Source organism: Apostichopus japonicus, chromosome 7 (genome assembly GCF_037975245.1).
Source record: "Apostichopus japonicus isolate 1M-3 chromosome 7, ASM3797524v1, whole genome shotgun sequence".
Classification (NCBI taxonomy): domain Eukaryota; kingdom Metazoa; phylum Echinodermata; class Holothuroidea; order Aspidochirotida; family Stichopodidae; genus Apostichopus; species Apostichopus japonicus.
Window position 1 is genome coordinate 11319146 of NC_092567.1, and position 24448 is coordinate 11343593.

Here is a 24448-nt window from a genome sequence, read left to right on the forward strand (position 1 = left end):
CAAGAGGGCAGCCAAGTCAATTGGACACCCCCCACCCCTCCCCGACCCTCCATCCGATTCAACAAGGATGAATACACATATAATCCCAAATATTTGATCCTAATGATAGCTCTAACCTACATATAGCTGCTTTCCCAGTTTCCCCCTCCAGCAACACCCCCCCCCCCCTTTTGCCCAACATTATGGTTCCACATATGGGTGGAGCCTGTAAAAGTTGGACAAGATCATTTTCTACACTGATGCATTTGAGATTAAGCAGTTCATCAATTTGGAATGACATCAAAACTTTGAAACGGTGAAAATAAGATGGTCAAAAATTAATATTAGACTGTTCATTAAATTCTCACACACATTATGGGGACCCTAATAGTTGGAAAAAAAACCTGCTACTTTACATTTAATATACATCACCTTAATCTATGCTGTTGGAAATGGTAAAAAAAATCTTTCTCAAACAATAGGAGAAAGCCATAACAGTGTACATCCCTATTTTCTCTATGATATATCAAATTGTATGAATACAGCACATGCAACAGCATATATATTCTGATTAGGGCTTTCCAATCATCCCCACCCCTCATTCCCACTCAACTAGTGAAATGACATCAAAACATTATTTATACATAATATCACATTATTAGGGCGTTATGGAGGTCTGACCCTGTATACGGTACCTGATTCCATAGTAACCCACACCACTTGCCACATGCAATGATCTAGATAGAGTGATAGTGTACAAACTGTAATTTTCAGGACATATCAAACTTTACGTAGCAGGTAGAAAGCAAATAGACGACCAAGAGGGCAGCCAAGTCAATTGGACACCCCCACCCCTCCCCGACCCTCCATCCCATTCAACAAGGATGAATACACATAAAATCCTATGCTTTCAAATATTTGATCCTAATGATAGCTCTAACCTACATATAGCTGCTTTCCCAGTTTCCCCCTCCAGCAACCCAACCCCCCCCCCCGTCCCTTTTACCCAACATTATGGTTCCACATATGGGTGGAGCCTGTAAAAGTTGGACAAGATCATTTTCTACACTGATGCATTTGAGATTAAGCAGTTCATCAATTTGGAATGACATCAAAACTTTGAAACGGTGAAAATAAGATGGTCAAAAATTAATATTAGACTGTTCATTAAATTCTCACACACATTGGGACCCTAATAGTTGAAAAAAAAAACCCTTTGACATTACATTTAATATACATCACCTTAATCTATGCTGTTGGAAATGGTAAAAAAATCTTTCTCAAACAATAGGAGAAAGCCATAACAGTGTACATCCCTATTTTCTCTATGATATATCAAATTGTATGAATACAGCACATGCAACAGCATATATATTCTGATTAGGGCTTTCCAATCATCCCCACCCCTCATTCCCACTCAACTAGTGGAATGACATCAAAACATTATTTATACATAATATCACAATATTTGGGCGTTATGGAGGTCTGACCCTGTATAGGGTACCTAATTCCATAGTAACCCACACCACATGACATATGCAATGATCTAGATACAGTGATAGTGTACAAACTGTAATTTTCAGGACATATCAAACTTTACGTAGCAGGGAGAAAAGCAAATAGACGACCAATAGGGCAGCCAAGTCAATTGGACCCCCCCTCTCCCCTCCCCGACCCTCCATCCCATTCAACAAGGATGAATACACATAAAATCCTATGCTTTCAAATATTTGATCTTAATGATAGCTCTAACCTACATATAGCTGCTTTCCCAGTTTCCCCCTTCAGCAACCCCCCCCCCCTTTTGCCCAACATTATGGTTCCACATATGGGTGGAGCCTGTAAAAGTTGGACAAGATCATTTTCTACTCTGATGTATTTGAGATTAAGCAGTTCATCTTTTTGGAATGACATCAAAACTTTGAAACGGTGAAAATAAGATGGTCAAAAATTAATATTAGACTGTTGATTAAATTCTCACACACATTATGGGGACCCTAATAGTTGGAAAAAAAACCTTCTACTTTACATTTAATATACATCACCTTAATCTATGCTGTTGGAAATGGTAAAAAAAATTCTCAAACAATAGGAGAAAGCCATAACAGTGTACATCCCTATTTTCTCTATAATATATCAAATTGTATGAATACAGCACATGCAACAGCATATATTCTGATTAGGGTTTACCAATCATCCCCACCCCTCATTCCCACTCAACTAGTGAAATGACATCAAAACATTATTTATACATAATATCACATTATTAGGGCGTTATGGAGGTCTGACCCTGTATACGGTACCTGATTCCATAGTAACCCACACCACTTGCCACATGCAATGATCTAGATAGAGTGATAGTGTACAAACTGTAATTTTCAGGACATATCAAACTTTACGTAGCAGGTAGAAAGCAAATAGACGACCAATAGGGCAGCCAAGTCAACTGGACACCCCCCACCCCTCCCCGACCCTCCATCCCATTCAACAAGGATGAATACACATAAAATCCTATGCTTTCAAATATTTGATCCTAATGATAGCCCTAGAACATACATATAGCTGCTTTCCCAGTTTCCACCTCCAGCAACACCCCCCCCTTTTGCCCCACATGATGGTTCCACATATGGGTGGAGCCTGTAAATGTTGGACAAGGTAATTTTCTACACTGATGTATTTGAGATTAAGCAGTTCACCAATTTGGAATGACATCAAAACTTTGAAACGGTGAAAATAAGATGGTCAAAAACTAATATTAGACTGTTCATTAAATTCTCACACACATTATGGGGACCCTAATAGTAAAAAAAAAAAAACCTTTGACATTACATTTACTATACATCACCTTAATCTATGCTGTTGGAAATGGTAAAAAAAATCTTTCTCAAACAATAGGAGAAAGCAATAACAGTGTACATCCCTATTTTCTCTATAATATATCAAATTGTATGAATGTAGCACATGCAACAGCATATATATTCTGATTAGGGCTTTCCAATCATCCCCACCCCTCATTCCCACTCAACTAGTGGAATGACATCAAAACATTATTTATACATAATATCACATTATTAGGGCGTTATGGAGGTCTGACCCTGTATACGGTACCTGATTCCATAGTAACCCACACCACTTGCCACATGCAATGATCTAAATAGAGTGATAGTGTACAAACTGTAATTTTCAGGACATATCAAACTTTACGTAGCAGGGAGAAAAGCAAATAGACGACCAATAGGGCAGCCAAGTCAATTGGACACCCCCCACCCCTCCCCGACCCTCCATCCCATTCAACAAGGATGAATACACATAAAATCCTATGCTTTCAAATATTTGATCCTAATGATAGCCCTAGAACCTACATATAGCTGCTTTCCCAGTTTCCCCCTCCAGCAACACCCCCCCCCCTTTTGCCCCACATGATGGTTCCACATATGGGTGGAGCCTGTAAAAGTTGGACAAGGTTATTTTCTACACTGATGTATTTGAGATTAAGCAGTTCATCAATTTGGAATGACAACAAAACTTTGAAACGGTGGAAATAAGATGGTCAAAAATTAATATTAGACTGTTGATTAAATTCTCACACACATTATGGGGACCCTAATAGTTGAGAAAACAAAAACATTCTACTTTACATTTAATATACATCACCTTAATCTATGCTGTTGGAAATGGTAAAAAAAAAAAATTTCTCAAACAATAGGAGAAAGCCATAACAGTGTACATCCCTATTTTCTCTATAATATATCAAATTGTATGAATACAGCACATGCAACAGCATATATATTCTGATTAGGGCTTTCCAATCATCCCCACCCCTCATTCCCACTCAACTAGTGGAATGACATCAAAACATTATTTATACATAATATCACATTATTAGGGCGTTATGGAGGTCTGACCCTGTATACGGTACCTGATTCCATAGTAACCCACACCACTTGCCACATGCAATGATCTAAATAGAGTGATAGTGTACAAACTGTAATTTTCAAGACATATCAAACTTTACGTAGCAGGTAGAAAAGCAAATAGACGACCAAGAGGGCACGCAAGTCACTTGGGCCCCCCCACCCCTCCCCGACCCTCCATCCCATTCAACAAGGATGAATACACATAAAATCCTATTCTTTCAAATATTTGATCCTAATGATAGCTCTAACCTACATATAGCTGCTTTCCCAGTTTCCCCCTCTAGCAACCCCCCCCCCCTTTTGCCCCACATGATGGTTCCACATATGGGTGGAGCCTGTAAAAGTTGGACAAGGCTATTTTCTACACTGATGTATTTGAGATTAAGCAGTTCATCAATTTGGAATGACATCAAAACTTTGAAACGGTGGAAATAAGATGGTCAAAAATTAATATTAGACTGTTGATTAAATTCTCACACACATTATGGGGACCCTAATAGTTGAAAAAAAAACCTTCGACATTACATTTAATATACATCACCTTAATCTATGCTGTTGGAAATGGTAAAATAAATCTTTCTCAAACAATAGGAAAAAGCCATAACAGTGTACATCCCTATTTTCTCTATAATATATCAAATTGTATGAATGTAGCACATGCAACAGCATATTCTGATTAGGGCTTTCCAATCATCCCCACCCCTCATTTCCGCTCAATTAGTGGAATGACATCAAAACATTATTTATACATAATATCACAATATTAGGACGTTATGGAGGTCTGACCCTGTATACGGTACCTGATTCCATAGTAACCCGCACCACTTGCCACATGCAATGAGCTAGATAGTGTGATAGTGTTCAAACTGTAATTTTCAAGACATATCAAACTTTACGTAGCAGGTAGAAAAGCAATTAGACGACCAATAGGGCAGCCAAGTCAAATGGACACCCCCACCCCTCCCCTACCCTCCATCCCATTCAACAAAGATGAATACACATAAAATCCTATGCTTTCAAATATTTGATCCTAATGATAGCTCTAACCTACATATAGCTGCTTTCCCAGTTTCCCCCTCCAGCAACCCCCCCCCCCCTTTTGCCCTACATGATGGTTCCACATGTGGGTGGAGCCTGTAAAAGTTGGACAAGGAAATTTTATACACTGATGTATTTGAGATTAAGCAGTTCACCAATTTGGAATGACATCAAAACTTTGAAACGGTGAAAATAAGATGGTCAAAAATTAATATTAGACTGTTGATTAAATTCTCACACACATTATGGGGACCCTAATAGTTGGAAAAAAAACCTTCGACATTACATTTAATATACATCACCTTAATCTATGCTGTTGGAAATGGTAAAATAAATCTTTCTCAAACAATAGGAAAAAGCCATAACAGTGTACATCCCTATTTTCTCTATACTATATCAAATTGTATGAATGTAGCACATGCAACAGCATATATTCTGATTAGGGCTTTCCAATCATCCCCACCCCTCATTTCCGCTCAATTAGTGGAATGACATCAAAACATTATTTATACATAATATCACAATATTAGGACGTTATGGAGGTCTGACCCTGTATACGGTACCTGATTCCATAGTAACCCGCACCACTTGCCACATGCAATGAGCTAGATAGTGTGATAGTGTACAAACTGTAATTTTCAAGACATATCAAACTTTACGTAGCAAGGAGAAAAGCAAATAGACGACCAAGAGGGCAGCCAAGTCAATTGGACCCCCCCCCCACCCCTCCCCGACCCTCCATCCCATTCAACAAAGATGAATACACATAAAATCCTATGCTTTCAAATATTTGATCCTAATGATAGCTCTAACCTACATATAGCTGCTTTCCCAGTTTCCCCCTCCAGCAACCCCCCCCCAACTTCTGCCCCACATGATGGTTCCACATATGGGTGGACCCTGTAAATGTTGGACAAGGTAATTTTCTACACTGATGTATTTGAGATTAAGCAGTTCACCAATTTGGAATGACATCAAAACTTTGAAACGGTGAAAATAAGATGGTCAAAAATTAATATTAGACTGTTCATTAAATTCTCACACACATTGGGACCCTAATAGTTGGAAAAAAACCTTCTACTTTACATTTAATATGCATCACCTTAATCTATGCTGTTGGAAATGGTAAAAAAAATTCTTTCTCGAACAATAGGAGAAAGCCATAACAGTGTACATCCCTATTTTCTCTATAATATATCAGATTGTATGACTTTTGTACACTGTCGTGCTGGAGATGGTTGGGAAAGTGACATAGGAGCCCTATTTAGACCATTTTATGTAGCAAATGCTACATTTCTGTAGTTTGATATGTCTTTGAAACTACATATTGTACACTGTTTTGAAGTTCATTGCAGGGGGCAGGTGGAATGGGCCCATGGGGAATCAGGTACTTCATACTTTGAGTACTTTATTCAGGGTTTGACATTTCATAATGGCCTAATATTCCAATGTTATGTCTATTTAATGCTTTGATGTCATTCCACTTGTTGATTGGAAATGGGGGATAAGGTGACTTGACCACCCAATTAAGCTATATGCTGTTGCATATGCTAGATCTATAAAGTTTGGCATGCCTTGGAAAGTACACTACCTTTTAACCTTTTCCCCTATTCTTTGTCAAATATTTTATCATATTCTCACATAGATATTGTTTTTCTGCTCTCTTACAGACAAGGGCTGGCTGGCTGGCACAGTACTATCATATAAATGCTCAAGTTGGTATATCAAGGCTGCTTGGTTCCATATTATATAATGTTGTATTGGGACCTCCGGATATGCAATAAACATGTTCTTGGATTTTGTCAGCTGGGTTGGTTTCAAGCAAACAATTCTTGCATAGTGGATATGTCAGCACTATAGCAACAGATCATACTGATTGGTGAAGTTCAGCTCTATGCACAATATTCATTTCAGAGAATCTTTGTTTCTTGTGTTCAGTTCTTTGATTATCATACATTTTGGAGACCATTGAGCACATTGTATTATATCACCATGCATTGATCTTGATATTATATTGATGAGTTATTTATTAAACTGAGATGGTATGTGTTTGAGGAGTTTTAATACTAAAGAATATATTATGATGCAAGAGAAAGGCATAATTAGAAAATTTACAAAACATTTGTGAACATCATGCTTTGTCAATGTGACAGGAAGATTAGCTATGATGAAATATAATATATACCATACCATATTATACCAGTGAAAATTATACTTTTTTAAAGATAAAGTGATGTACTGTTGATATTTGTCTTGAAACAGTTCCATATGTATGGACAAATCTGTTGCAATGTAGATACATAGGGTGCAACATATGACAAGAATTGAATAAAATTCTACTCTACTTCCTCTACAATATCTGTAATATCCTCTCTATGTTTCCACACAGTTGTATAAAAGTTCTTCTTTGGGTTTTTTTGTGCTACTATTTTACAGGGCACGAAGGGTGTTGTTTTGGCTGTGTTTTTTCCAAGGAGGAAGGTGGATTACCCCCCTCCCCCCTGGTTCCCCACCTTCACCTTATGCTGAAATTATCCCCCTATTTTGAATCAAATTGAGTCAAGTGGTGATGCCAAGCAACATGGAGTGTTTGAACAGCAGCTTGGTTTTGAACTGTTATTTAGGTAAACAGTTCAATTAAATGTTTCCTGTGTGGGAGAGGACAAAGGTGCCCACTTAAGGCTTTAAAAAGTTGGCCAGTATTGTTATCCTATATTTACCATTGCATTCTTTCAAAATTGCATGGAATTAAAATTTGAGGGATGTATCAGGAAATAAGTTCCATATGCAACAAACCAATATATGGCATCCTTCCATGACAATTGTGAAATGCCAGATATCTTGTTCAATCATTATGCCTCCTCCTCCACTCCCCCCCCCCCCCCTTCCTCCACCCCAGAAATTACTACCAATAACACTATGGAATATAATTACATTGGTAATGATTGAAATTATGTGGCTTGAAGTGTTTTTTTTTTCATTTTTCGATATCAACCTTTCTGCAAAAACTATAATGTGTCCCTAACGATCATTATTTGAAGTAACACACTGTTTTCCCCATCATACCCCCTTCGGCATCCCAGGAATGGATAATAAGCACACTTCGATCATGAACAGTTAGAAGTAGTGCTTCTCAAATGATATCCAGCTGATACCAGTTTCAAACAAGTCTGTGGCCAACTCACTTGTCATGTGTGAAGTAATTTTTTCCCTTATCACCCCCCCCCTTCCCCTTCCCCATGATATACTGACAATGGAACAGAAGCATGCTACATTGATTATGATTGAAATAACAAACTTCCAGTGAGGTCCCCATAAACCAATTCAGTGTGTGTTAAGTCAGTAGTGAGTCCCCACAAGTAATGTGGAATGTCTTGTATAGTAACACTATAACAAAAGTAAATAAAAACATAAATAATCCCTAACTTAATTTTGGATGGAAAGGTCATTACAAATTCAAAGTTTGAAGCCTCTGTGATCATTGTAACTAACGGTCCCCATAATGATAGCCAAAAGGTTGAGTCCCCGTAAACCACCTTACGCCTGTATGCGTGTGTTTGTGTGTGTGTGTGACGCCTCGCTTGTGAACACGACATCTCAAGTAGGGAAGCTTGGACCAATCTAAAATTTGGTGTATATAGGTACCACATTGAGTACAAGAACCCTTTTGTTTTGTGGGGAGGTCATTTGGGGTCACTAGGGGCCAAATACTGAAAATCTTGTAAACACGATATCTCAAGGAGGTAAACTTGGACCAATCTCATATTTCGTGAATAGTAGGACCACATTGAGGAGCAACAGCCTTTTTTTTTTGTGGAGATCAAAGGTAAAAGATCGGGGTAACATTTTGGAAACCTTGTTTTATAAGCTACCGTATGTCCCACCAGCCAGCCTATCAGATAACGTGCTACGTCATATTTACTTTGTTCAACACTTACTTTTGGTGGAAAAAAGTTTTAATTTCGTACTGAAACATAACTGTCTTATGTGCAATTACGTAGCACCATGCACCTGCCTAACTGCCAAACCTTTGTTCATAGAAAGTATTGATGTTGCAGATCTGTACTTTGGAGACTTGACCAACAATCATAGGCCTAGTGGCGAGTGGAATTTGGCGATTAGATTTTTAGTCACGGTCGCCAAATAGCGAGTACTTTCAAAAATATTTGTCGAGGCCTGAAAACCTTCACAACATGATTTCTCATGGTAGAAATCATGGATACTTTTCATACATGGTATATGGATTTGCCATATTGAATACAAGAATCCTAAATGCTGTGAGGTAAAATCTCCGATATGTCACCAGAGGTCAAACTCTGAAAAACCTTTTACATAATACTGTATGTAACGATGGAAATCGCGCATACTTCTAATGCTTGGTGTGTGGATTCATAACATCGAGTACAAGACCCCTATTGTTTTGGAGGTGTGTATAGCCACGTATAGTAGACTGACCTGTGTTATCATGCCATATTAGAATTGTAACAGCTTGTTCTGGTTATACTAACAAGAAGAAGTCTAGTGCATTGAATTCATCGAAATCTCAATGCATTTTGCATTCGGGTTATTTTTGGAAAGGAGGGGTTGGGGTGGGCTCCAAATATGACTTGCGTCCGTTGGGAGGGGTCTAAACGGGGAGAACCCTTTTATTAAAATATAACCTTTAATAAATAGTTTTTAATGCTGCAGCGTTATAAATTATTAGTTCAACAGTTATTTCCAGTATTTTGCCTACATGTGTACATTGAGTTGTTATGTCCGCTATAGCCCTTACAGTATATATAACATTAATGAAATATTCGAAAGCGCCTGTTTAACCAGTCACTGGATAGATACAGAAAACTAACGATTGTAAGAAAAAGTTTTACATAAGAAATAACAGTATCTATGAGTTAATTATGCTAATTAGATACAAGGAACGTAACCTATATATTTTCTTTCCATTGTCCGGAGTAGTGTTTTACATAGAACTGGGCAATTCAGGTATAAGGTAGGATGATACTGAGCTAGACTTGAACATATTAAATGGATACTATGCACTATCTGTTACTGGTTAATCCAGATAATTTCATTTCAAGCTCGATAAACTCAAATTGTTGTAGTAAGGAATCTTACAGACCATAGGTTTGTATATGCGCATTTTCCTTCTCTTAGATTTTGAACTGAACAACATATTAGCAGGGCTGTCAAATAGTGAACAACATATTAGCAGGGCTGTCAAATATTCTTTTCACCAGAATACGTACGGGTTTTATTATTAAAGTCTCGACATTAAGGTTCGTTGAGACAGGCGGAAATACTGCTTGGCTTGATGAGTCGCCATGTTGTAAAGGGAGGGTGATATTATGGGCCATTCTCGGTCACGTGTGTAACGGAAAAATGGGGAGATTTGCACTTAGCCACTAAATAACTACTTTTAGGTAAAGAAAGTTGGGTTGATTGTAGTACTTAAGTATGCACTATGGGACTCTTATACAAAACCATTTAGCTTAGCCAAAATCAGAACATTCATGTGTTGGGAGAGGTCATATAAAGGTCGGTCACGTGTGTGACGTAAAATGAAATTGGCTATTTTTGCACACAAAAATGTTGGCAAATTCCTCAGTTTCTAACAGGGCTTGATAACCCTAATTTCTCATGTTTCTACCTTAATGTGTTTCCATTCTAACAAGACTTTTACCTAAATATTTCACCTCTAAAAATTAGCATAATACTACATAAGCTAAAAAATCCGGTCACGTGTGTGACATTGTTGGGTCACGTGTGTGAAATTCTGAATTTTCATTGCATAGTATGTAATTTTTGCAGTGCAAATATTGACCCTAGTAATGACCACAGAATAGCAATGATGTTGTAGGAATTACTTTAAAAAAGTTTTACTGTTCTATTTGGAGGGTCACTTTTGTGACATTGTTGGGTCACGTGTGTGACATTCTGCATTTTCATGGATGCTGCAATTCCATTGGATGAAGCTTTCCTCATTTGCATTTAACACTGTTGTCATGCCATACACACCTGACATAACAACAGTCCAAGTCCACAGTGCTGCTGCAATTTCATTGGATGGAGCTTTTCTCATTTGCATATTACTCTGTTGTCAGGCCACACACATAGCAAACCAGTCTGCTAACAATATTTAGTCCATTTAGTTTTGTTGAATGCTAAACTTGGGGCTTCATTGTCACTCACGTGACCATAAATGTCACACAAGTGACCATCGGTCACGTGTGTGACGACTATGTAGAGGCTATTAATTAATCGTAGGAATAATTATTTTACTGGATATTTTGCAGAACTAACAGTCTTTAGCAAGAACGGTTGCATAATGCAAGTGTGGACATCATAAGTCACATCAGTTACTTTTCTATGAAAACGTTTGCGTTATTTTGGTCACGTGTGTGACATCAAAATTATGCTAATTAGCACCCATTATTAACGAAGAACTGAAGATCAGGAACCTCTGCTTTAGGAATGAAATAAATTAACCTATGTATAACTGCCTCCATGTGATAGTTGATAACTGAAATATTATTTCTAGATACTCATGTAGAAAAAAACAAATATACAATTAAAAACTACAAATTTTGGCTGAAACTTACAATGATGCAAATTTATGCAAATTAGTATGCTATGGTTGTAATTTTATTGAAAGAAATATGAAACAGAAAACTTTAGGTATCCCTCTTAAATAAAAAAATATAACATTTGGTCCTGATGAAAACTTTGTTTTTTTAATGCCAGTTTCATTTTCCAGAGAATGGCCCTTATAACGAATTTCTCCTTTCACAACATTTATCTATTTCACCAAACTCAGCAATCATACCAATTATAACAATGATAATGAATAATCATATGGTATACCACAAAGATTCAAGGTTCCACAAGAAAAGATTCATATTTAGAAAGATATAACAAAATCTGATTGCTGAAAACGAGTGTTGTAAACTCCCCACATGTCATGGGGGCAGGGAGGGGGTGATTGGGCACATGCTCCTCTACTCTTCTGAGTACCTTGCAAAGTGGCCTCCATTGGTAAAAGAAACTTAACAGTTCCCACATTTGTAATTAAAGTGTCCTCTTGTTGTATTTTTGTAACAAGTGCCTTTATGTCTAAAAATTGCTAATCGGCTTAACAATATTAATTATGATAAAACATGTAATTCAAAAGTACCGGTATAAAGTAAACTTTTGTTAAAATTATTCAAATACTTGAATTTGTTACTCTGTGCATTCCTTTACGTTTGAGAGGTTTAACATAATTTGACAGTTTAGTGGTTTCTTGCGTGAAATCAAAGTCACATGCTCAACTGCACCTCAGAGTTTGTGCCTCCACCTTCCAATCACACTTTTCTTTTGCGAATCAACGAAGATCGCATTATTGGGATTCTTAATAAAAAAATAAGAACAGGAAGTTTTATCATTTACTTGGTATGAAGGGAGTTGGATATTTTGGACACATGCACCTCTTCATTGAGAACATATTTGAATATGATGATTTGATTGTGAAATGGTTGGGGAAAGTCTTATCAACTCCACAAAAAATGTTATAATATTTATTAAATTGGATTTGGATCAATGACGAAATAACCACTCGTGCAATTTGTTAAAATTATTGAAGGTTGATATTGAATAAATATTTAAATAGGTAAGGACCCTTGGTATACCTGTCTTGTTCATGTAATAGTAACATTTTGTGTTTACCTTTTACTGAAATCACCCGAGAGGAACAGTTGTTTCGCCCAGTAGAAAATGTTGCTATGTCTTCGACCCTCCTACCCCTCTCCCTTACATTATTCCTCCGTTTTAGTGTATGTTTTGCAGGTTTGTTATCCCGCCATTACATTGAAATATGTTATTTGTAGCATCTTAAACTCTTTTGAGATTAAGAAACAATTTTTTCAGCTTTAAGATTAATTATTTCTAGATTTCGTATCTTACCACTGAGCTCTAACAATCTCAGACATTTTAGTTCTCATTTAAAGCGAGGATTCACGAGGAAGAACTACTGTATATCATCAATACATTTGCCGAAAATAACATACGATATAAATCACGTGATCCGAGCGAAAAATGGCAAGCGGTTGTTAAGAGGATTTACTTCGTTTACTCCGTTTGTTGTGTACAATGTTGTATTTCTACATGTTTGAACAACTTTATCTTAATTGAAAATGTAAACATATAAACAGTTTAGCCAATTCTGATAATGTGGACGGCTATACATTTCACAATATCAACCACATACAATTTACATACAGCAGTTCCAACTATCATCTTTATTATCTACAATACTACTTCCATTCTAGTTTATATTTCGTAGAATTGTTTGAACAAAAGACTTGTGATGATAATTAATTCTGATCATAATGATCAATCACATGTGATTTGTTTCCTTGTTATGTGTTGTTTACTTTGTTTATCTTCATTGATTTAGTAAACAATAAACCTGACTAGGAGGACATTCCTCTACGTCTTCTACATCTTACACGATGATCACTCTACTTCTATCCATAGGTTTAGGTGGTACGATCTGCCAGACACTATTCCGATTGGATCCATTCCATCATCCTTGAGGTCAAGAAACGTGAAAGGTATTGTCACAATAACGTCATAATGGACACACTTAAAATTTCTTACATTTTTCTCAAGGCTTGACCAACTATGTGAATGCCTGTTGACTTGTTGATTGTTGTTGATTCACAAACAATAGAGTAATGAATCAGCAACACATGATTACCATTTTATATGAAGGAGACACCCAGAACATAGTAATGTGATAGTAAACAACGAACTGAATAATAGAAATGTAACAACACTTAATATTGCTAAGCTTGGTTGATTTAAGAGATAAGTCATATTCCTTTCATTTCGCTCCTTCGAGATCACTGCACTATAAGATGTTTTTGTGAGAAGCCATCACATCAATTGATGCTTTAAATCTCTTTCCAAAAAGTAGTGGTATCATACACCTTGGGCAACCTAATTACACAGCGACAATGATTGTGTAAGGTTTTGAAGTCATTTTGTGCCCCTCGGAGTCTACCAACACCCCCCCCCCCTCCCCGTTAGACACACACATTTAAACACATCCACACCTGTGGTCTTTCCCCAGGAAAAGGGGAAGTTTAGACTTCAGATTATACCTTGTGAGTCAAAATTTGACTTATATGACTTGATTTATGTCTAATATCTAAATCTAAACGCAACATTGTGTTTTAACTATTGAATGCGTGGTGGTAGGGTGCGGGGTGGTGGGTAGACACCCCATCACTCCCTTGATCGGCGCTTGAAAAGAGTACAATCTACATGTATTGTCGAACATTAACATACATGCATGATTTGCCTTGAACAAATATTTATAGAAATAAAATGTGGGTAATGATATGAGGGAAAGCATTTAAAACTATATGTGAATTTAAAACCATATTATATTTTTTCCATTTATACACTTACGAAAGTAAGAGTTATAATACAAAAACGAAGAAAAAAAACCAGATCGGTCTGTCTGTAACTCCCTTACGCCTACAGTTCCCCATATTTGGATAATGTTCGGTTAATAAAATGAAGCAGCTTCCAGAGGCTTCGCCGCCTGCTAACCCCCCCCCCCCCCCATAACGGGGCCTAACACTACTGTCCGCTGAAAATTGAGTTCTTCTCATAGATAGATTTCCGTGTTTCAAAATTTCTTCAAGAGAACGAAAACTATCTTCAAAGGGTGCAGCTTAGGTCCATCGGATCCCCTCCAGCCTGCTTGGAATACATAATAGATTTTAGATAATTTATTTATTACATCTGTTTTGTTTTTGAGTGCTTTAAGCTATAGCTACGAGAGAATAGAGGATATCACCAAATGTAAAATCTTCAATGGGCTTCCCCTCCTGGAACCAACCAGGGCTTGAAATATATTCCATAGACAGCCCTCAACCCCGCTTGAGCTATCATAACGTTCTGTACAATCTTGAAGTTAAGTTTCTTCCTGACAACCCTATTTAAACATTCTGCAGCTTCCGGGGACTTCGCCACACACCCTTTAATAACATGAAACAATCGAAGAAAAATATCTAATTTACGTTTTCGGTCTGCATATCTGCATACAAAGCGAAAAGTGCGTGAAACAGGCTTTATGCTTATTAATTATTCAAGCCATCAATATACATATTGTGTATCGATTCGGTACAGTTTTACATCAGTATTATATACTTAATGAGGTAACGATGTATACTTTATTCCATTTACCGCGTGTTATCTGTCAAAGTTTTAAGTTAATATTTTTGTTTGATTTTCGCTGAGATGCTAAACTGTCAGAAAGAAAACTTAAATAATAGAGTAACCACTAATCTTACAAGTAGTAGCGAAGAGAACCAGGGACGTAGCTAAGGCCTGATGATTGGGGGGGGGGGGGGGGATGTAGTGGCTGAAATTCCAACTGGACGAGTTTTGAAGCCATAAAATTCCGACTGCTGCCTTTTAACCCCCCCCCCCCCCCCCCCGCTACTCGTCAACGATACGGTAAGTGTCAGTTCAGACACCCCATCTTTCGCGACTGCACTTTTGTTCCGAACTTTTTCGATACATTTGCACCACTGGCCCTCACTTCACAAACTTACGAATCACTCTGGTTAAGCAAGTAAGAAACTGAGTATAAGTGATCTGTTTGAAGGCTACATAGGCGACACAAACTACAAAAGCTATGTTAATGTAACAAAGGGGAAAACTTTTTTTTCTTCAACAAATTATATTAGACGACATGTGAATTACCACAAAACACCGGGGTTTTTACTAGCGCGCTTACTATTTTTTTTTGGGGGGGTGGGGTGGGCAGCGGGGCTATTTATCACTCACATGAACAATCTGCCTATCATCTTCGTCAAGGACCAAGATGATAGGCAGATGATAGGAATTCTTAAAAATAAGTATAAAAACATAATGTAAAAACATACAGTTTTCAGTGGTTGCAGTTCTCATATAGGCGTTTATATATCAATTCGATATGCACCTATTCGGTGGCGATATACGCCAACCCGTATTAACTAGTGATACCATGATAGTTAACTCTGCTCTAAGATGAATAAACAAAGTTCGCAGATGAAACAACTACAACCGTGACTAAAACTAGTAGTGTTTTGGTGGCAGCCATATGCATATAAAATAGCTTTAAAGGGCGCTAGTATTCAATTTTAGTTTAGTCTGACTATGCCAATGCGAAACGTAACCGGGAAATATCTCTAGGGCGGGGAGGATGCAGTTAAGGAACATACTAAGTATCGCCCACATGTTACATATACCAAATTAATCGAGAGGTTTCTCAACATCATGGATTTCTCGGCCACTGTACAATTGATACAATCAGTTGTAACTGGTTAAACCTAGCCAAGGGCCCAATGGAATTTGGAAAAGCCGATACTTTAAAGAATATAATTTGTACAACAAAAAATGAAGGAAATCATCAAAAAGTTAAATTTTAGGCCAATCCCCGAACCCTTTTTTTCACTGCTCAAACCTTAGTTATTTGATATAAACCTCCTACCTTTTTTATGGTCATTACTTCTGAGGAAGATACTTGTCTACTCCTAAGCTATACATTATTATGTGGGCCCGATTCCGCGAACAAAAATAACAAGTGAACTATTTCTATAAAATATTTTCTAGTCTAAATTTGGCCAAAATAGTCTAACACCTACAGTTGTAGAAGATAGGTGTTAGACTATTTTGGCCAAATTTAGAATATATTTTATAGAAATAGTTCACTTGTTATTTTTGTTCGCGGAATCGGGCCCACATAATATACAATACGAACCAATCTTGGCAAAGATTAAAGAGTTCAGTGAGACGTACCAAGTAACGTACTGTAACGGTTACAACTAGTACTGACTAGCATTGGGGGTTGTAATGTTATACAATATAGATAATATATATATACCAGCGACGTAGCCAGGAATTTGCAAGGGGATTCACATTTTGCGATTGATATGGGAGAGGGGTCTAAGGGGAGGGGGTGTCCTGTTTTGAGCAATTGAAGGTCCTTAGATGCGATCTGGAGCAATGTTTTGCTAGTTTCATCATGATCATATGATATCATATTATCAGCAGATTTTGTTTCCGATTTGAAATATTCTTTCAGAGAGACAAACATAGTGCTATTGTACAATTTTTCCAGTAGGATGATTCTTGTTTATTGTCCAATGTCTGGACTTTAATACATTTGACGAACTTAACTGATGGAGAATATAAACTCTCGTACTTAGCAGTGTAATAATTATTCATAGGAAGTGTGTATCACGTACGATTGCTAGCTTAGCTTCAAAACATGCTGTTCGTGCAACAACTTATGACGAATCATAGAAAGGATGAGAACGCACGTTGTCGTCGTCGTTGTGCAAACGGTTCGTGACTCTTCATCGAGTGCGGTTAGGTAGGCTATATGTATTTTATTACGCAGTGGCCAACTGTAGGCTGGTAATAGGTAATAGGCTACTGGCTAAATTTAGCTAATTGCATCTGCCAAACTAAGTAGCTGAATCAGTAGGCCTAAATATTACTACGATTATATTCGAGTTAACGGAGCTGACGAGTATTCAAGATCAAAAGAGCACTGGCAAAATACCATGCCAAATAACAAACAGTATTTAACATTTTTTTTCGACACTGAAAGGGAAAAGCAGTTGCTCCGACTGCCCCCCCCCCCCCTCCTTGGCTACGTCTCTGATATATACTGAATTTACTTGAAGCTAGCGAACAGGGTCAACCCACATAATAACAAAATTAGTACATAAATATACCGAATTGAAGCTGGCGAACGTTGTACGGTAGTTCTTTAGGCATTATATTGAATGTATTCAAATTCATACGAAGTTTTGTATGGTGGAGTATAAGGATCGCGAGATACAATTTCTCAAAGAAGCAAGGAAACGTGGTAAATATGACTGATTAAAGGACAATTTTGACCTAACTTTTTCAAATTTTAGGTCATTCACAATCACAGGAATATATGAATAGGTCTAGGTGATTAAGAGTGCGACAGTCGGAAATTCCGACAGTCGTACTCCAAGTTTCCAACTATCGTCATTTTTACCAAGCTTGGGTAGTGAGACACCCCACCCCCTCTCTTTAGCGACTTCACTGCGGTCAACGTGTAAATACAAGAAAAGATCATTATTTTTTTGCGTTGAATGTTTTCAACTGTATGGTCCACCATCTTGTCTACAGACGTCTAAAAAAAATTGTAGACGTTATTATCCGGCGCGTAACCAGGATTTTCTAACCCGGGGCGCGACTTACTATCCAAGCGGAGCGCCACTCATGGTTGGAGCGCAGCGTACAAGAACATTTCTGGTTTTGATACCCCCCCCCCCCCCCCACAGATCACCGGAAATGGCACTTCTCGGGCTTAAAAATGACCAACCAGATGTACACTTTTGTCTGAGAACCAAGTATTTCCCAATAGTTTTTGTTTTCATCCATAACATATTTGAAGATTGTCACCAGTCACACATCATGTTCGACCTCACCGCATCTCCTGTGGATCATTGCTATTGTAGGTGATTTTACGTCGCGGCCCATAATACCCGTCAGCCCCACTTTTCAAGGTTGTAAGCCCATTATTTGTTCAGAGTTTGAAAATATTTCTCGTGAATAAATTCATTTCAAAACATACCCATAATGTTGCACAGAATTCCATCTATGGACAACCAATATAGATGAACCTTCTTCAACCCCAAACAAAATTGCACGAGTAGGGGGAAGTATGATGAAGAATGTTTGCCAGGGACTTTCGAAAATTCAGACAGTTAATTTAAGTAATTAAATTAATTGGTCTACAAATATTAAAACCTCTTATAACGGCTACTATTAAACTTGGCGGGGGGAGGGGGGGGGCTGCAAATATTTTTGTGAAAATTTTGACAATTTACTGAGACTTTTTCGGGCACCTACTGAAAGGAAAATAAATTGCAATGATGTAGCTAAAGAAAGTCAATAGTTTAAAAAAAATCTCCTTGGTATTTAAAATAAAGTTCTTAGCTTGCCCGACTAATTTGCCATTTCGGTATAACACGGCAAATGATTGTATGTAATTGGCATGCAGTGTAATAACCGATGCACGCCTATATGATATAGGCAATCTTATTTCTTTTACTTACCATTTACCATATCATTTGTTTAATCTGAACTGTTTTTTGATGCACGCCTATTTATAAATATTTTATATTTATACTGGTTTAAAAATAAATCGAAATCGAAATAAAACCTGTTTCCAATTTTTGATATGTAAATGAACATGTCGCACGAAAAAAAAAAAAAGTCTCCTATGACTACACACATATAGACAATTTGGAGGTTGTTCATCCTGGAACGCCATTTTCTGTTCATGCTCACTGATATGATGTGATACACTGAAAAAATAAACTAGTCAATATTGCCACGGACTAACGTTAAATTAGTCTTTAACGTTAGTCAATGCACCCGGACTAGCAAAAATCTTCGTTTCATCGCTGCTTCTTAGTTAGTTTACACTGACTAAGGAAAATATAATCGCAGCTTAGTCGGTGGCGACGGACTAAGGTATTTTAACCCATGGACTAAGAACGATACGGACACCCGATTTACGCCATAAGCGTAGCTTAGTCGGTGTCGACGGACTAATGTATTTTAACCCAATTCGATTCACTTCAATTTGGAAACCGAGAGGCAACGGCAGCTTGCTGGGCTTGGCATAGTTTCATACGATCACTCTAAGCAACTTTCAACCGTAAATCACCCAAGAAGGTCTTTAGAAGAATGGAGGTATTAACTGCATCATCGGCCTACCTGTTATTCCTTTAACTAGAAGGTAAAATTAAAGTTAATTGTTAGGCCACTGGCACTAGTACTGTATTATGGTTAGTGTAACGCTACCGTTGGCGTTTCGCAATACACAAGTGCAATGACAGTGAGTAGCCTATAGGCTTCTACTGGGTACTGCAGTGCATTCTCAACACTAAAGTGTGCATTCTAAACACCAATTAACAATGTGTTATGTGTGTATTGGGCTAGATGGAACAGTGGCACATAATCTTCTAATTTATTCCCAAACAAATGCTGAAACTATAAGGCTCAATAGTTTATTTGAAGTCTACACTCATTTGGTAAAGATTTCCTGTAATTTCCCATGTGAATCTAAATGGGTAGGCTTTGTGATATTGAATAAGCAAGGCTAGACCTTCAAACGTACAGTCACAGTCGGCTGAACACATTATGTTGGCTAGTCAACGGTATTATATGTTGCGAGCAGTCAGGATGCACGCTTCAGTTCTATTTAACCTTTTCATTTATCATTTTTTAGTATTTAATTTCCGGTCACGCCCAGGAAACAATTGCGACATTCCTTTACGGTCGACTTGCTTACTGTAAGAAGTATTAACCGTTTTTTTCTCAGGAAAGCTTGATATTCTGAAGTTATTATAACATGTGCTTTTAGTATACTGCCAAAAGAGTAAGTTGTTGTATTTGTATTGATATTTTATGTAGAAGTAACGGAAAATTTAGTATGTTTAGTTTGGTCTAATTGCACGTTTTTTTACTGTCCAATGTAGTGCAGGGTTCACTTGCGCGAATTCAAATTATTCTGTTTATGTGTATGTATATGCATCGATTCTTAGATTATGATGTTTTTTGACATTTATTTGTAATTCAAGCATATCTGTTTAGTAGCAAAGTTTAAAGGTTAAGATTAATTAGTTTTCTCTTTTTGATCCTAGATTGAATGAAACTCATTGGCGTAAATAATAGATCAGATGATACCGTTTAACGCAGTTGCTAAAACTCTGGGTATTCTCTAGTCTTCGCCGGTCCATTATATACTTTAGTACTACTAGTAAGACTAAATCAAAACGACCGTAGACAAACTTAGTGTAACAAAGTACTGAATCTCCTCTAGCCTAGGTCTAAACAGGCTTGTTATGTGAGCAAGCAAAATAACAACTAAAAACGATTAGGCCTATAAATAAGTTGGCTCAGTGCATTTCTGTTTCTAAAATTTTATATTTTTAAAGATCATAAAAACAAACAAAGATGTAGCCCATGTTTTATTATATCTGTATTCTGGGCATTTGATTCTGGTTGCAATGGTGATGACACTCTCTTTCAAATTTTCAGCTTTATACAGTCTGCTTCAAACTTTGGGATTGTTTTTTTGAGACTATAGTGGAAGCAAATCTCACATAACTTTGTGGTGACAACTTTATTTATTTATTTTTTTCAAATGATGAATACTTTGCTGTTCCTTTTTCCAGCAGGAATTGAAAGCCAAATATCTAAGTCAAGGGTGAGCTTTCCTGTGATGTACGACACCAGTGTGGAGGCAACAACAGAAGAGGAGAACTGTGTTATATATGGCTTAAAGACATGTTTTAAGATGATATATTGGTACCCTTCGCAGAACAAAAGAGTTTATCCAAGAGTCCAAAAAGCAAAGGAACAAGTACCATAGAGAAAAAAGATGGAAGAGTGAGTTTAACTATTGTACCCAACTGTTTAATGATATTTAAGATACTTTTCATAACCTGTTTTTAAAAAAAAAAACAGTCTAGTTTATCATTTACGTGCAAGCTTCATAAGTTTGGTCAAATTTTCACTGATCTGTAGAGCGGGAGTCCAGAGGGTTTGGTTAGCTGGGAAGGTAACCAATTGCCTGGTACATCACAATGTTCACAATGCATGCCTGTATATGAAACCTGACGACTGGCAAACCGACTGTGGTGGATGTGGCTGGGAGAGCAATTTTAAAGTCACCTAATAGCTAACCTAGAGCAGCTTTCATGGTAACCACATCAAAGTAAGAACAATGTGTCAGGTATGCCCCCAAGAGCAACAAATGGCCATTGCCAGTAATTATTGGTGGTGGGGTACCCCTGCCAGTGATCTATAATTGACCCCTCACGGCTGACCTAGGTCAGCTCATGAGGTAACCACTTGAAACCTACTGGAAAATGTTGGTTAGGACTTCAGATACAAGGGATGGGCATTGCCAGTAATTTTTATTGGTGGGGTACCCCTGCCAGTAGACCCCCAATATGCCCATCCCCTCATTGACCTAGGTGAGCTCATGATTTGCCCAGTTGAAACCTACAGGAAAATGATAGGTATCACTTCATATGTAAGGATGGGCATTTCCAGTATTTTATATTGTTGGGCCACCACTGCCAGAGTCCGCCCATCCCTTACAAATAGAATCTTGTCAATAATTTTCCAGTAGTTTTCAACTGGTTAAATCATGAGCTGACCTAGATCAATGAGGGGGGGGGGGGCTTTTTGGGGGTCTACTGGCAGGGGTACCCCACTAATATAAATTACTGGAAATGCCCATCCCTTACATATATATAGAGTCCTGCCAATCATTTTACAGTAGTTTTCAACTGGTTACCTCATGAGCTAATCTAGGTCAATGGGGGAATGGGCATTTTGGGGGTCTACTGGCAGGGGTACCCCCCCAATATAAATTACTGGAAATTCCCATCCCTTACATATGAAGTGATACCATTTTCCAGTAGTTTTCAAGTGGTTACATCATGAGCTCATCTAGGTCAATGGGGGATGGGCATTTTGGGGGTCTACTGGCAGGGGTACCCCACCAATAAAAATTACTGGCAATGCCCATCAGTTGTATCTGAAGCCCTAACCAACATTTTCCAGTAGGTTTCAAGTGGTTACCTCATGAGCTGACCTAGGTCAGCCTTGAGGGGTCAAATATAGATCACTGGCAGGGGTACCCCACCACCAATAATTACTGGCAATGGCCATTTGTTGCTCTTGGGGCCATACCTGACATATTGTACTTACTTTGATGTGTTACCATGAAAACTGATCTAGGTTAGCTATCAGGTGACTTTAAAATTGCTCTCCCAGCCACACCCACCACAGTCGGTTTGCCAGTCGTCTGGTTTCATATACAGGAATGCACTGTGAACATTGTGATGTACAAGGCAATTGGTTACCTTCCCAGCTAACCAAATCCTCTGGGATCCCGGTCTATTGGGATCATTATTAACATGATTAACATAATTATTAAGCTTTGAGAAATAACTTGGTGTTATGCTGTGCAAAGCTAATAATAATTTGGTAAAGCTGCTATTCCTGGCTTATAATTTGAGGGACCTAGATATAAATGTATACCTCCCAATATGTTATAAAATTTTAATGTAAATGTATGTTTATGATTATGTGAGTTATCATGTGCTATATCTGTATCTGTGCTTACACGTATATCATATTTTCTGTTCACAGGTCAATAATGGTGCAGATTTTGGCTTCCTGAAGACAAGTGGGAGGCCATTTGTAGTTAAGAGAAACACTCTTTGTTCGTGAAGACTTAACTGGTGTCGATTTGGGGTACCACTTTAAAAGGAAAGTCATGAGGAACCCTTGCCCAAGATTCAACTTTGCATTATTGTGCAGTGCTATACTTTTGCGATTCATGTTTGATCCATTAACTTGTCTTAACTTTGTTGGAAAAAAAATCAGATTTTCAGATTTTATTTACAGTGATTTCTTCTCTATTTGTCGAAAGTCAGCCTTTTGTAGACATCAGAAGTTTTATCAGAAATAAATACTGCCAACATACACATTATTTGTTTCTTCTTCTCTCTTTTCTTTCAGTGATGCTAGTCAGTGAAACTAGTCGGGATTAATTCTTTCAGTGAATTTAGTTGGTGCAACTAGTCAGTCGATACGGACTAAGAAAGGTTAGTCGGGAGAGGCACCATCCTGACTAATGTAAAACCTGCTATAAACTAGTCGGTGGCTCATATAAATTAGTCGGTAAAGACCGACTAATGTCACCAACTAATGTAACTGACTAAAATACATTTACCGACTAAGAAATTGTTGATCGACTAAGCTGACGGACTAAGATGACCGACTAAGAATTCCAACTGACTAAGGAATAAATTAGTCGGTATAGCAACTGACCAAGGCTATGTTAGTCGGGAGAGGCACCAGATGGACTAACGTTATGTTAGTCGGTGAACCAATTTAAGTTTTCAGTGTATCTGCTATTTGCTTTACAAATTTGAATAATTTAAACGAGACTGAAATAAATAACTTTTATCTGTTTACTGTGCAATGCCCCACATTCTTTTCATTTCGAAAGACGCACAGTTTTAAGTTCATTACACACTGAAGGCTTCAATTCTCTATTTGCCTTCAGTTTAGGGAAGATCTTGGGATTTTCATCCCTAGATATTGCTAGATATTGCTAGATATCGCTGGATATTGCTAGATATCGCTAGATATTGCTAGATATCCATACAGTACAGTGTCCTTGGGATTTTCGGGGCCTGATCTTGGGAAATTGCAAAACCGGAAGTGGTCACACTCTATGTAGGCCAGTGCAAGACCTTATAGACGTCACTAATACACAACCCAATCACTTCGTATCGATGAAGTGGTGTGTTGCCGGATTTAGTCAAGGTCTTGGTACTACGGGCGAAGGTCATTAATTAATTATTTCGTAACTCACAGGTAAGCGATAAGAGGGGTGGGCG

At 37.7% G+C, this 24448-nt stretch overlaps 1 protein-coding gene and 2 long non-coding RNA genes across 17 annotated transcripts in view; 2 read left to right on the forward strand and 1 right to left on the reverse strand.

Moving 5' to 3' along the window:
- LOC139970059 (uncharacterized) overlaps positions 1-24448 on the forward strand; it is a 351315-nt gene that overhangs the window by 305980 nt on the left and 20887 nt on the right. For all 13 annotated transcript variants that reach the window (XM_071975679.1, XM_071975686.1, XM_071975680.1 and 10 more), the window contains one exon: positions 13446-13522. In XM_071975679.1, coding sequence (XP_071831780.1) covers positions 13446-13522 — 77 coding nt within the window. The remainder of the gene's footprint in view (positions 1-13445; positions 13523-24448) is intronic.
- The window catches only part of LOC139970094 (uncharacterized), a 379126-nt gene that overhangs the window by 269793 nt on the left and 84885 nt on the right, over positions 1-24448 (reverse strand). The window lies entirely within an intron of this gene.
- Positions 19317-23486, forward strand: LOC139969364 (uncharacterized). 2 transcript variants are annotated; one of them, XR_011793705.1, is made up of 3 exons: positions 19317-20400; positions 21200-21413; positions 23190-23486. It is a non-coding gene; the product is annotated as an uncharacterized lncRNA (long non-coding RNA). The 2 variants fall into 2 exon arrangements; XR_011793704.1 differs by having other exon boundaries at positions 19317-19758.